The following is a 14,640-nucleotide window of genomic DNA, read 5'->3' on the forward strand; positions in this document are numbered from 1 at the left end:
TGGTAATATAACTCAAAAGCAACATTTTTGATACTATTAAAAGACACTCATCTTCAACTGTATTTAGCTTGAAAAAACAGTTTCCTCCTTTCTTTAAAATGAAGCTACTTCATATGAAATTCATTATCCTTAATTACTAACTAGAAATGACACCTGTTGGAAGTTGGTTAGCAATTCCTCCCACTACTGGGCTCTCACTATAGTTACAAAGTACCATACTTACGATTTTAATTAAAATGTGATATATAAAGCAGCATAAGTGATTCTGCTATTTTTAAACTAGTTAAGAAGCATATATTAAAAAGGAAAGTAGCCTTAGATCACTGAACTGCATGTAATTATGATTTTACATACAATATAGGTATCTTTGTTTGAACTCTCTGATGATAATTACACATTCATTAAAATAAAGATGTGAAAAGAAACTGAAACATGGAAAACTAGGGTACATACCTGTATGATACAAGTTCAGAAACATTTGGAACTCTGAGATTTGTTTTCTTTCATAAGAGTTCCTATCACAAAGTCATGGCATACAATCTCAGTTTATAGCAAAAAAAACCACACCTTTTCTTTAACTGCGAACCAAGATACGAATTTTTCAAGGAATCTTTAGCAAAACAGCCAGCACAACACTTGCTTAGCTGTACCTCTAAAGCCAAATCTCTCCTTGACATGCTCATTTGTTTTCTTTGATGAAAGCATTCTTGCCAAGAGATGATTTACAACCTAGCTGAGACATGACTACACAGCAGGTGGGCTCCTCCTGCTATGTTTTTCCTCTTAACAAAGAACTTTATCAGTGAAATAGCACAGTGATGAAAATCTGTCAATAAAAGCATATACTTTTATATTTGGGCCTAATGTAAAATGAGTAACAAACAAAATTTGACTATGTTTATATTAAAAACACACTGGTAACACTCCAAGTATGAAGCACTTCAATTCAGTCAAGCCAAATATCATTTATGTCATTTCTGGTAGAGCTCTTTGATTTAAAAACAAATGAAATACTTTTCAAAAGAGTTATGAATAAACATTAAAAAATTCTTAAATGTAAGGAAAATACTGGATGGCATTTGATTAGGTTACCATACCTTGCAGGTCTACTACTACGTAGACTCAACTCAAAACACTTACAAAGATTCTGTAAATGATTTGCATACACAGATTTGTTCTTTACAAGAAAAAAAAACCAAGAAATAAGTTTATATTATAATTCAAATATTTCTTTGATATTATTCTTCACTGTGTAGGTTAAATGGTAATAAAGGAAATGAAAAATCCTAGGTAAAGTATTTAGGATGTAACTATTCATTTCTACATATAAATATTTAATTTGCTTATACAGCTGCTACTCTTGGCCAAATCTTTGAAACCAACAGCTTTAATTTTTTACAGCACTAAATATGTTTCTTAATATTTTTATTTTATATTCTATTCCCTAAACAGTCTGCTACTTCAGCCTCACAAACAATTTCCTCTTAAAACTAATTTTATCAAAAAAAGAGATTGGGAAAAGAGTCTGTCTATCAGACCATATCAACAATAAATCAAATCCATCATGTTAGAGAAGCAGTAGAAGTCACTATACTTGTAAATTCTCATATATTTTGCTTACAAAACACTCTTCACACAAAGATTTAAAATGAACCTTATTAAACTAATGCTTAGCATACCTCTGTATTTTCTAAAAATCACTAACTGCAAAAACAGAGTCTTAGCAGGAACAAAGATTAGATGCTGAAGCACTTCCTAACAGTTTCCACTAAAGACACTGAAAAAATGTTACACTAACTAGAGAATCACAATTTATTGGCATATTCAAAGAATATCTTGCTGCAGTTTTAAGATGCTTAAGGCAAGAATTACTTGCACTCAGTATATTCAGATAATTACTGGACAAAAGAATACAGTACCTTAATTAGTTGTTTAGTATTTTTTAATTACTTCAGCTTCTTTGTCACTGTGCACTCTCTGTAGTAAGTGGAAATGTCCCTCAGACACAGACAGACAAGTATGTACTGCCTCTACTTAGGTAGTTAAAAATCATTTTGGTGCCCAGTGCCCTACTATCCTTGAAAAATAGTAAAGACAAATTGCATACTTAAGAGAACCTTCTAATTCCAACATCCCAAACAACATTGGCATCACAGCCTGCTGACACCATCCTTTCTGTATCCCTTCCTTTATATCAGTATTTAGTCTTCCAATCCAAACTCACACATATGCAATCACTGTAATTCAGTTTTCCATGTAAGATACTTCCTTTAATGCCAGGGAGCCACTGAGGACTTAGGATGCCCACTAAATTCTTCAAGAAACACCACCAGAAGAGATGCAAAGTAGTCGCAGTACCAAGCTTATTTCAGTATGAAGCTGAAAAGAGGACACATGTAACATCTATGCTACAACTTTGTTGCTTCCAGAGGTTAAATACCCAGCTCCACCCTTCCAAATACCTTCAAGAACAATTCTGTGAAAATACCAAAGTCAACAAAAAGAATATCAACTGACAAAACTCATAAAATCCACACCAAAACTTTTTCTCTTCCTCCAAAACAATGCTTCTACAAAAATCACAGAGAGCCAGACCTTCACATATTAAAACAGTTGATCTGGAAAACTGACTCATGGTATTCCACCCCCAATGTACAGAAAACTTAATTTCACAAAGACACTCCTCTGTGAAGACAGACTATATTTCTGAACGGGGTTCAAGTTCAGCCTCTACATGTATGAGAATGAATTAAGACTGTCAATAGAGGTCATAAACACAGAGGTACAAAGGAGAGGATGTTTTCCCACAGACTGCTGTTTCCATCTTTTATTTAGCAGACTTGATACTCAAGAGAGACCAAAGAGATTTTATTGAAAAGTTTCTGATTTTAGTGAATGTTAGAATGCAGACTTAATAAAGATATTGATTTATGGTACATTGTACTTTCTCCCAGTGTTCAGATCTGGCTGAGCCCACATTGTTCACTGGCAATAGTAATGAACCTCTTACACTTCCATGGAAATCTATCTTCTTTCTTTGCTAGCATTACATTAACAGGAGGGGGGAAAAAAGGCTTCATGTGAAGAGGCAAACTCAAGAGAGTAATGCAAAAGTCTGTGCTGGTCAAGTATTTGCCCTAGCACCAGTGCGTGAGATCATTAAGAAGTATGTGAGATGCCTCCTAGGAATCATCCACCCATTTGCAAAATATATCAGATTCACAAAAAAACCAATACCATCCAACATATTACAGGGAGCTATGTATGAGAAGCAATAAAAGAAAAATGTGGCATATGCCTGAATAACTATGGTGAAAAAGATTTGAGCATAAAGAAAAATGATTCATCACCTATTCACTAATACTGTTTAAGCTGATCTAAGTGCAGTTCTTTGCTTCTCCTCCTCCCCAGTAGAATGCTTCAAGAATATTCAAGGCACAGGAGAGAAACAGGTTTACAGAGCCAGGGAGTACATGCAATGACAGTATAATCTCAGCTGCTGAGGAGCTGCACCTGGAGAGGCTTAGTGGAGTTATTGAGGAGGAAGGACAAACAGGAAGAAAAAATACAGAAAGAAAGGAGTAGACAGGACAAAGAGCAAACAAGAAAAAAAACAGATAAAAATGATGGACAGAATACAGAAAGTTTAGAAACATAAATAAAGGGAATAACTTGAATGTGTCCTTTTTTTCCTTAACTATAAGCAAAAGCCTATTATGCTAATCAACATTGAAAATTAGGTTGTGACAAGTGTGGAGAAAAGAGTTAAAACAATTTGGTAACTGGCTTATTAAAAAATGGGAGCACAGAGAAAGCAAAGAAGAGCAGGTATTTCAAAAGCATGCAGAATGGCTGAGACGGGTCTCTGGTACTGTTTTAGCCACAGCAGGTGACATTGGAGTTTATGTGGTAGTGATAAATATTATACATTACTTTCTTCTGAAAAGAAATAGATTGACAGTGAACCTCATGAAAAATACAGTAATGAATCCAATTCTAAGATATAACTTGAAGATCAGCATGTCCTACGCATGGCAGTCAAAAAAATTAAATATGCTCAGGTGCAAAATGTCCAATGATAACAGAGAGAGCGGCATTCCTTCACTCCCTATTTTACAAAACAGTAGTTTAAATGCAATGGCTTCTTCTAACCAAGAGTCAGGACCTGCTGATGACAGACAGTATTTCAGAAGACACGGATTATCAAATTCTGCTGAACTCCACAGTACCCAAACCATGAAAACCATGAATTCATTCTCAAATCAGGCATAACAGCAGAAATATTGGGAACCTAGCCATTGCCTTTCATAGTTCAAATAAAAACCCAATTGCCTACCTGTATACCAAGTCAAAAGTGCTCCTCAATAGTTAAGTATATAAATTTCTTTTGCTCTGTTAGTGGATTATCTAATCTGCCAGAATATTACTTTTATTTTGGCAAACCTGAGTCAAAAACCAACTTAGAATACAAATAACCTGAACAAATAGTGTAAAAAAAAAAAAAAAAAGAGCTCAACAGTAAGAGTTACAACTATTCCAACAAAATTGATTTCATTCCTTTAATTTTCAACTACCAGAAGTATTTCAAGTATTTGTATGGTCATCATCCTAGTATTTTTCTGCATACAGATCAGAACAACTTTTTTCCAACATATACTGCGTACTGTGTTCATCATTAATGGCATCCAGAATGGCTGGATATTTTCTTTTCTTTCTTGAAACCATATCCTGTTACTGACACTGCTGAAGGGCTGCTTTGAAGTACATGTTAGAAAATATACTCCTTTTATGTCATTCATTACTTGCACTATTAAATAAAGTCAGTCACTGTATAGATGGGATAAATAAGACAGACTCTGCTCCAACAACTTAGAATCAAAGTATGAGGAAGAAAGAGAACAGATGGATAAAGGAAGAGTGGGGAGTACAAGGAAGCAATGAAAACTATTTTGGTTAAGGTGGTAGGAGGACATGTGTCAATCTAGCTATATTTGTTGGATAATTTTAAAAACAAATTCAAAGGAAGTAGCCTGGTGGATGTTTACAGAGAGCCTGTGGGACAACATGATAGAAAGCATGACGAGGGCTGAAAATCCATCAGGCACTGGAAATTCTTGCTACCAAATGAGCAAACACAAGAAAAGTGAAAGCAGCTAAGTCCTGACGCACAATAGGAAAAAAGCATAAAACTCCATCCAGGGACAGACATCATCAAAACGACAGCCAGGAAAATGACGTGCATAAGGGAAAACTATGATGGCCAAATGCAGAGAAAGGACAGTGTAGCTGAGATCCCAGAAAACAAGAATCTGAACAAGAATTCTGGCTGCACAGATGCCATGGGATGGCTATGCCTATAAAGTCATATGGAAAGAAATATGTGTGCTTTTTATGAATCTGAATTCTTAAAATTGAATTCATTCTTAGTTTCAGCAAACAGTGCTGAAATACACATTTATGCATCATATTAACACTAAACTTACACTGCTAGAAACTCTATACACTAACTTAATTTTCTGAATTAAAACAGAAACCTCAGAGACCATTCCTTGCAGGTATTGTCAAGGCTATCTTTTCCCCTAAACTTATAAATTTACCCTTAATGATTTTATATTTCCCATGATTATAAAATCTTAGAATGGTTTGGGGGGTCAAAGGGACCTTAAAGATCATCTAGATCCAAACCCTCTGCCATGTGCAGGAACACCTTCCACCACTCCAGGTTGCTCTAAAATACTACTGTCATATCTACATTTGATTAAGTTCAGTAGTTCTTTATCACCAGCAAGCTGTGTTTGGTAATTATTGCTCCTCATAACTTAATGAATATTTGGAATATTCTTCTGAGCTTCCACTGCTGAAAACCAAAATTAATTTCTAAATCACGGTTCTCTCTTCTAACCAAGGATGAGCTCAGGCAGTGTTCGAATTATAAAGCAAAAAAATACAATGGAAGATTCAAAAGAGGAGTTCAGGAATTACGTGATTTGAGTACAAAGGAGTAAATGGGGTAAGGTGACCTGGACATTCAAATTCTTTAGCAAAAATACAGGAGCATTTTAGGACTATAAGAGATTCAGGGAATGGACCAGATTATATTCAAATTCCCTTTAGCAACTAGATTCTATTTTCTTCAGCATCTTTAACTGACTTAATAGCAACAAAAAAAATGGCACTGCAGTCATCTTCAAGTTAAGTGGATTCTGAAAGGAAGAAAAGTACAGTGGGAAGCAAAGCAATATCATGCTTCTGTATCTTTTCAATATTCATGTATCTAAAATACTTCCAATAACTATTTAACTAAGAACTGAATGTGCTGAGCTGAAATTAATATGCTGATATGAAGAAAACATAGGGTTTAATTTTAAAGGGACAAAATGAGGAGAAATGTTTATAGTTAAATGCTCTCAGAGAATATTAATAGCAAAGAACCTGAATTCTGAAAACAGCCACATCAGTAATTGCATCTTTGCATATCCAAAAGGCTATCAACCAAGGAAATAATACTGCATTTATTTTCAAATTAGGTCTGAATTCTATAGGAGGCCAAAAGCCTTACTATTAAACTTGAGATAGAAAACAGTCAATAGAATGAATCCACTTTGCCTATTTAACAATATTCTCTCTTAAGCCTGGTTATGACAATAACAATTTACTATTTATTGGCAGCTTGTGTACTTCTTTTTTTAGCAGATTTTTCACTCTTTGAGCCACAGAACAAAAAAGCCCAGGCAAAGGCATGATTTTGCTTTTTCCTTATCAAGCAAATACATAGGAAAACGTATAATCTTTCACTCATAATTAGAGCAGCATCAATTGAGATCATGAGATCAATCAGTCATAAGATAATCTTCAAAACCCATTGATACTAAAAGGTAATTCAGTTCAGCTCATTCATCTTAAAAAATGCCTTGACCCTGCAGGGCTAAAGCTGCCCTAAATAGCAGGATCTATTACATAATCCATACTTAGGCTTATGTCACCGTGCTGGAGGGTTCTCATTTGAAGGAGAGCAAAATCTCCACTATTAAGTACAGGCTTTAAGTCTTTAGCATTCTTAAACAAAGAATTTCTGGACCCAACTGTCCCCATTGTAAAATAAGGTAGTAGGACTCAAGAAAGTCAGACATATATAGAAGTTTACAGGAAGCCATATAAGCTAGTAGAAAGGAATCTTTACTGAACAGCAACAATTCTAAAACACAAGAATTTGGGCAAAATTTTGCCTTACCTCTAACCAAGGATCTAAACTGCTTAAGACAGTTTAGTGGTGCCACTAAAAAATAAAGGCTCACTATCACCACATAAATGGGAGATGGTTTAAGAAACAAGCACACACATTTACCAGGCAATGGCCTTAGGACAGCACAATATATTTTGTTTTTTTTTTTATAAAATTTCTAAAATTTCTATAAAAAATTCTTTATTATATATGTTTTTTTATTTTTACTTCTTTGGTTTAACCCCAGCCAGCAACTGAGTACTGCACATTTTCTTACTCCTCCTGGGTGGGATGGGGGAGAGAATCGGAAGAGTAAAAGTGAGAAAACTCGTGGGTTGAGATAAAGACAGTTTATTGGGTAAAGCAAAAGCCATGCACACAAGCAAAGCAAAACATCATCCTGTGTAAGCACTGCTCAGCAGTACCAAAAGCATCTCTGAATTATCAGCCCCATTTTAAACCACAACTCTGTAACACAGTCCCATACCTGCTACTAGGAAGAAAAATAACTATCCCAGCCAAAACCACCACAGTATTTTAGGTGAATCTTTGCATCTAACAATAAGATATGTGAAATAATATTTTGTCACTCATGGTATTTATGTTTGGTAATTTATATTTGGTATTTATGTTTGACAACTTCAAGTAAATAGGGCAACTTAAAATTTTCAGGTATTTTGACAGTTCTATGGTTTGACTAAAGCTCACAGTGCCTAAGAAGTATATGCTGTGACTCAAGAGGTGATCTAGAAATTCTGAGTGGGTAAGCCTTCCTTGCTGCTGATCTGAGATGGAAGCTACTGTTAACAGAAGAGAGTTTGTAAAGGAAGGCTGAGGGTGTAAGACTATAACTTTTTTCTTTTTGGGGAAAAAGAACTAAACAAAGAGACTGGAATTTGTAGGAGAGCAGAGAAGCAAATCAAAGAATGGAAGAAAATCATGGAAGATAATGGGAGCTGCAGGATGCTGAATATCAGGTAGGCAAAAATGTATTTGTATATAAAAAGCTTTTGTTCCAATTGAGTCATGCAAAACATGGCTGTAAATGCTTTGGCTGAGTATTTGGCAGCACTCCTGTTTCTGATGCAAAATGTGATGCATCACTTTGAGCAAATTTGTAACATTATTTATAAAACAGTTAAAAAGTCAAAAGAAAACAAGCATATTTAAATAAGGTCAGACATGCTATCAAAACAAGCAGGAAACCTTCAAAACTCAGTTGCTTCCAAATGAGAAAACTGTTACAAAACATCATGTAAAAAAAGGGTCTGTTTGTAAAGGGATCAAGAAGCAGTTAGACCATCTATTTCAACCATATACCAGACCCAGGAACCTTTCAGAGAACTTGTGAGAACAACACAGAACCAGAGGGCATCCACTCAACAGATCTAGAGAAATACAGGAGCCAAACATCTGAACTACTGTCACATAATTATCAGAAGGCAATGTTCAGAAAATTCAAGCTTCACCAAGGCTCTCGAAGATATTGGGCTACTACAACAAAAAAAAAAAAAGTTCTCACATAGAGAAAGAGGAGGAAATGGTTAAAAAATCTCAGTGTGAAGAAAGATCATTCTCTTCATTTCCTGTAATTTTGTGTTTTCATTTAAGGAAATTACTATACTGACAAGCTACTGCCCATGTGTAAAATACTTGCAATTTCCAAATTCAAGATGTAATTCTATGAATCTTTGATTTCTATGATTAGAAATGTCTTTTCACTCTTACTGGATCTGCCTAATTTACAGTTATCTCCTTATTTTTGTATGAGGTTTTTTTGTTGTTTGATTTTGGTTTTTGGGCATCTTTTTTTGGCTATAGCTGAATATTGATTATAAGTTTTGGAAAATAAAAAAAAAAAACAAAACATTAAGTTCTGTATCTTTTTTAAAAGCAGCTTCTACTTACCTGCTTTCTGACACTGTACTATCTTCTCATATAAGTTGTCTGTATTTTCAACCAGAGTCCTGATGGTGTGAATCATCTGTAGAGAAAATAAATTAAAATATACAGAATATCAGTAAAATTAAATATTTACTTAACAATTTTAATCTGAAAATGCTGCTTAAAACTGAACTCAAATTGATAAATTAATATTTATCATTAACATAATGAATATACTTATTTTCCTGGTCATAATGAGGCAGAGAAGTGCCCTAAACATAGCACAAAGGCATAAAAAATACAAATATTTTGGGCTGGGACCTGTGAACACTGAAGCAAAATGTCTACTCCATAGCTCACAGCCTATCAAAGCAACTGGAAATCATAAAACCAGGAAATTCACTTTTGGTGGCTTGGGTGAGATAACATGGATGCAATTTTCCTCTTCCTCATTCACACCAACATTCAGAAGGATGATCACTCATGACCCAGTGTGTCCTTTTTTCCTAGGAATCATTCCATTGCTTTTCCAGATTTTTTCCTCTACATTTTCCCTTTTGTGGCTTGACCTGCACATATGTATGAGACAATGCTTTACAGAGGAAAACAAATCACTTGAGGCTGGTAGTGGAGGATAAGGAAAATAAATTATTCCTTTAGCTGATCTTTCTAAACAAAAAGCCTTTCAGGGAAGCCCAGCTGAATTCCAGTTACTAAGATGGAATCGTGCAGAATTTTCAGCCTAGGGTATGTACTGACAAGTAACAACTCTGCTTCACACCTTACCCACTGACATCTCTGGTATCCACTCAAGCAGACAATCTTCTCTCCACTAAAACAGTGACTAAATTTTTGATGTGTTACTTATGTGGGTGTTCATGTGGAACTTGCTTTTCCTTAGGAGACCACAATTCGCTTTTATGAGGAGGAACATTCCATGTTAGAGGGAAAAAAGCCCAAACCTCTCTAACACTCTTCCTCAGAGAAAAATTACTGTAAGAGGCATGACTTCTACACACATATTAGAAGAAGCCTTCTCCAGCTGAATGACATTGAGGCTGTTTTTCTGAACATTGCTCCAAGTAAGGCATAAATCAATTTTGAGAAGCAGGCAAGCAAATCTCAGATTTTTGATCGTGATAAGTGTGCAAGCAAGAGAGGAGGAAAAACACCTGCACAGACAAACTACTCTACAGGCTTCTATAACTGTCAGCTGCACAAAAACATGGTCCAAACAAATGACAAAGCATTTAAAAATAATTCTAGTTCTATTTCTATTATTTCGGTTTGAACCAATAAAGAAAATGATGCAAACCCTAAAATTTTTAGCTCATGCTACACACAAACAGCATGTGAATAAGAAACTTCATCGTATGTGGAGATGATCCTGTTGGATAATTTAATTTAATCCTCACATCCCAATTAATCTCTGTTTAAACTATCTACTTAGCCTGATTTATATTATGTCTGTTGTCAGGGTTGTTTTAAATAAATGTAAATTATAATATATGAAGTAAAAATAACCTGATCAGGTTGCTAAGCTGCAAGTGAAAAACTTCAGCTTATCCCATTTTTAACTGGAATGTTCTTTGAATATAAATATCAACTTTCGCTCAAGCAAAAACTACCTATAAATAGCATTATGGTGATTACTATTTAAGTGTAACAAATTGAAGACAATTTAAATAAGAGAATACTATATTTCACCCACATAGGGAGTGCTGCAAACTGACTATTCCTAATCAGCCAAGGAGAAAGCCCTGTTCCACTGTGTTTCATTACTATTCACTCTCTAAAACAGAGCTCACAAATTGAAATAAGATCACTATAAATTTGCTTGACAGACAAGGATTTACCTGTTTCAATATGTATGTCACGTAATATATTTGTTTCTGCAAGGAACTTAAAGGGAGAGAACCAAAACACAGCTGATGTCAGCTGTATACTTCCAATAGCCAATGTTATTTTGCCAACCAGCTGAAAGGAAACTGTAAAGCAGGTTTTTCAGAATTCAAAATCACCTTGAAACATGAACTGCTGAGCATGTATGACTCTTGGACTTTTCTGGGATGCTAATACACAATAATAAGGACTAGAGAGGGATTCTCCATCAATATGAGTCCTTTCACTTGAGCACTCTTTTGAGTGGAGTTCATAAAAAAAGGAGGACAACTGTCCAAGGTATTTGTTTTGAAGCAATTGTAACAAATATTACAACTGCCCTACTCTGTTTCCCTAACTCCATGTGTATAATGTAATTTCTAAATCATCTCTGTTAGGTCCTATTCCAGACACAGAACATATCTATCTGCTCTGCTTCCTTCATATGCCCTACATGAACATCACATAATTTAGAAGCAGTGAAGAACAAGTCTTAGCTGATTGGAAAGCTTACTCTGAGACACTACACTGATTTTCAGAAATAAGAGAATTCTAAGATGAATAAAAATACTTACATTACTGCTTTTTTGATTACTTTCTGTATTGACAAAACAAAGTTTTACTAGTTCTGCAGAGGAAAGAAAAAGAAACTGATCGCTGTATTAATGTTCTTTCATCATGGCCAGGCTAACACTGAAGAATTTATAATAACATGCCAATTTCATATTTCACAGTTCCAGCATGGAAAGCTGCTAAATACCCTCAGATCAAAGGGAATGCCCTCTGCAAATTCTGAAGAAAAATGGCAACGCATTTCATGTAGCAGAAATTATTCTAATATCCACTTTTATATTATCAATACCAGTAACAGTTACTTTCATTATCTTTGGTTTCTAAAATACATACAAAGTTGTATTTAAGATTAACAGCCCTGCAGAGCAAAACTGGCTGAGCTAGCAATAATTCAGGAATTGACTGCCACTACCATTCCATCAGTATTATGGAACACCCCAATTTTCAAATGTCTTTCCCTAAGAAAACAATGGAGTAGTATTCTGTGTGCATGAGTAGGTGTCACCTTCTAATTGTGCCTGATTAATAAAGCAATAGTATTAGTTCATTCTAATTTTATTTTTACACTGCTCTTCACCACACAATCACCTTTTAGTATGTACCCAGCTATTTGCTGGATTTCTCTATGGAGTGTTCGAACACATGAATTCTTTCTAGTGTTCGAGCCAAAATTATAACCTCATGAAAACACTCATGTAGACATTCACAGAGACTGAAAGACTTTTGGTAGACACAGCATATGGAACAACTATGTATAAATGGCTATATTTAAACAGAAAATTAGCCTAATCCAAATGATACTGGTATGTATATGTGTGATTGATATAAAAGTGAAATAGAAAATGATGAGCAAGCAGGAGTTTCAGTATGAAAAACACTATATATGCAGCAGAGTAAGACATTGAAATCTCAAGGGAAATTAGAGGTGGAAACTGAGGAGAAAGACCAGGTAGAATGTGCTCTACACTTCTAGAATATTATCAGTGGCAAATCTGGAAAGAGAAATTGAAACAAATGTAATAGGGAACAACCAGTTACCACCTGATCATTAAATTGTATTGCAAATAACCCATGCGTATTCAAGAAAAGAACACGTTACATAAGTTTAGTAAGCTATATTTTATAGTAAGCCTTTCACAATACTGATTCACATTCCTAACCTATGTTGCCTTTTTTCTAGAAGCAAAGATTCAAAATATCAAAAAATGTATTTTAAATATAGAACTTAAAAGAAATGCTTAATGCTGAAATTGCTTCAACTCTCCCCTCAATTCCCCCACAACTATACCCCAATCTTAGCATGACCAGAGAACTTCTCAGGTACTCATTACAGACTGGATCATCTTACTTTTTTTTGTTGGTCAATGGAAAATGGGAAATGTAAAATGGTATGCTTTATGTGCCTTGAAATCATCACATTTTTTCAGAGGTTGAGTTGACAGTTTGATCTATTTGTTATATTCTTCAAATTCTATTTGTTAAATCATGCAAGCATTATACATAGTTACTCCAACAAATGAACAAATGTCAAGAAAGATATTTTTAAAATTGAATTATTATGAAGGGGGTTCAGAAATAAAGAGTAAATGATTAGTCCAGAATTCTCAGTAAGGATGGAGACCTGTATTATTATAGATATTGTTCCTACCTTAAAAAGCCAACAATGATGGTTAGAAATCCCAATTGTTGCTTCAAACTGATGGAACTGCATTGTTAACAGTCCATCACTTATGTGTTGCTGTCCTCACAAACCAAACTAAAAGCTCATATACTGAAAAAAATCTATCGTCCTTCTCAGCAAAACAGAGCCCTCTCATTAAGATGGTTACTTAAAATTAAATATATACATGTCTAGACTACCCTTTAGGTTAATTTTTTAATGTTCAAAGTTTGTTGTCTGATTTGTAAGTGCTATGAGCTAACACTATGTAGATCAATGCAAGTCCTCACATGTACACATGCATGCATGTATTTGAAACCATTTATTTAATTTCAGCTGAATTTGAACAAAATCTATTTCTATTAGGCTCACACAGACAGGTCTTCTGGTAGAAGATCAAACATTCTGTTTATGCCCCCAACTTGGGGAAAATATGTAACCAAACTCAACTGTAAATATTTCAAATATCCCATTCAATATAGGCCTTGGGAAAGAAATCTTACAAAAACCCCAGGATTTATCCAATCCTCTGCATGTGAAATTGGTTGACAGCACACAAGGAGATATCAGCTACATTTTAAAATGGAAAAATCAACTAATGATAAACTGTGTCTGGCTGATGAAACTCAGTGAGAGAAAACACCTTCACTGACAGAATTGCAACACCAAGGATGAATGCTATTTTTAGCAAGAAAAGCAGACCACACATTTAGATTTCGAAATCTGTAAATGTGTTGCCAATACTGTTAGACCTACATTCCAACAGCAAAACTGAAACCATACTTACAGTAGGTGTAAATCAAATCTTCATTAAAATGGTGCTCACATTCTACTTTCATTCAAATCTCTGCATATTAGATATATTTCTGAAATCACAAACTATATAATTTCTAATAAATATATGTGTTTTCAGTATTCAGAAGCCAAACTGGAGCTCTCAACAACAGTAATAAACATGTAACTTGCACTTTCCAGACATTTCATTAAGCCCAAGTTGGTACAAATAGCACCAATAGCAAACAACACTTCACAAAAATAGGAAAACCAAATAAAGGCCATCCCACACTGCTAATAGCATCCGCACCACTTCAACAGATGTGTTACACAGTGAGAATCAGAAGCTGCTACCACTGCCCCAAGGAGTAACAGCAAGGAAAGGAACTCTGGTAGGCACTCCTTATAAACTCTTTGCCCTCAAGAACCATTATAGGTAACGGGAACTCAAACAAAACATGGTCAGTTCTAATTGAATGTCTGTATAAATTGTATCCAAGCAGTCCAGTATTCAGTGTCAATGCACCAGAAGGCATCTTTGTTGTGACACTGGAACAAGCAGAAGAACTATTCTTAGTCATTCCAGTGACAACTGTCATGGTCAGTTTGCTCTACAGCTGCATAAGTTGTTTTAAACTATATGTGC

At 34.8% G+C, this 14,640-nt stretch overlaps 1 protein-coding gene across 2 annotated transcripts in view; it reads right to left on the reverse strand.

Annotated features, from left to right (window-relative positions):
* The window catches only part of PLCL2 (phospholipase C like 2), a 99,307-nt gene that overhangs the window by 14,607 nt on the left and 70,060 nt on the right, over positions 1–14,640 (reverse strand). For both annotated transcript variants that reach the window (XR_015276835.1, XM_086852296.1), the window contains one exon: positions 9,131–9,206. Coding sequence is in view for 1 of the 2 variants with exons in the window: in XM_086852296.1 (XP_086708422.1) it covers positions 9,131–9,206 (76 nt within the window). In the remaining variant the exon portion in view is untranslated. The remainder of the gene's footprint in view (positions 1–9,130; positions 9,207–14,640) is intronic.

This window comes from Cyanistes caeruleus, chromosome 1 (assembly GCF_971803275.1).
Source record: "Cyanistes caeruleus chromosome 1, bCyaCae1.hap1.1, whole genome shotgun sequence".
Lineage (NCBI taxonomy): Eukaryota > Metazoa > Chordata > Aves > Passeriformes > Paridae > Cyanistes > Cyanistes caeruleus.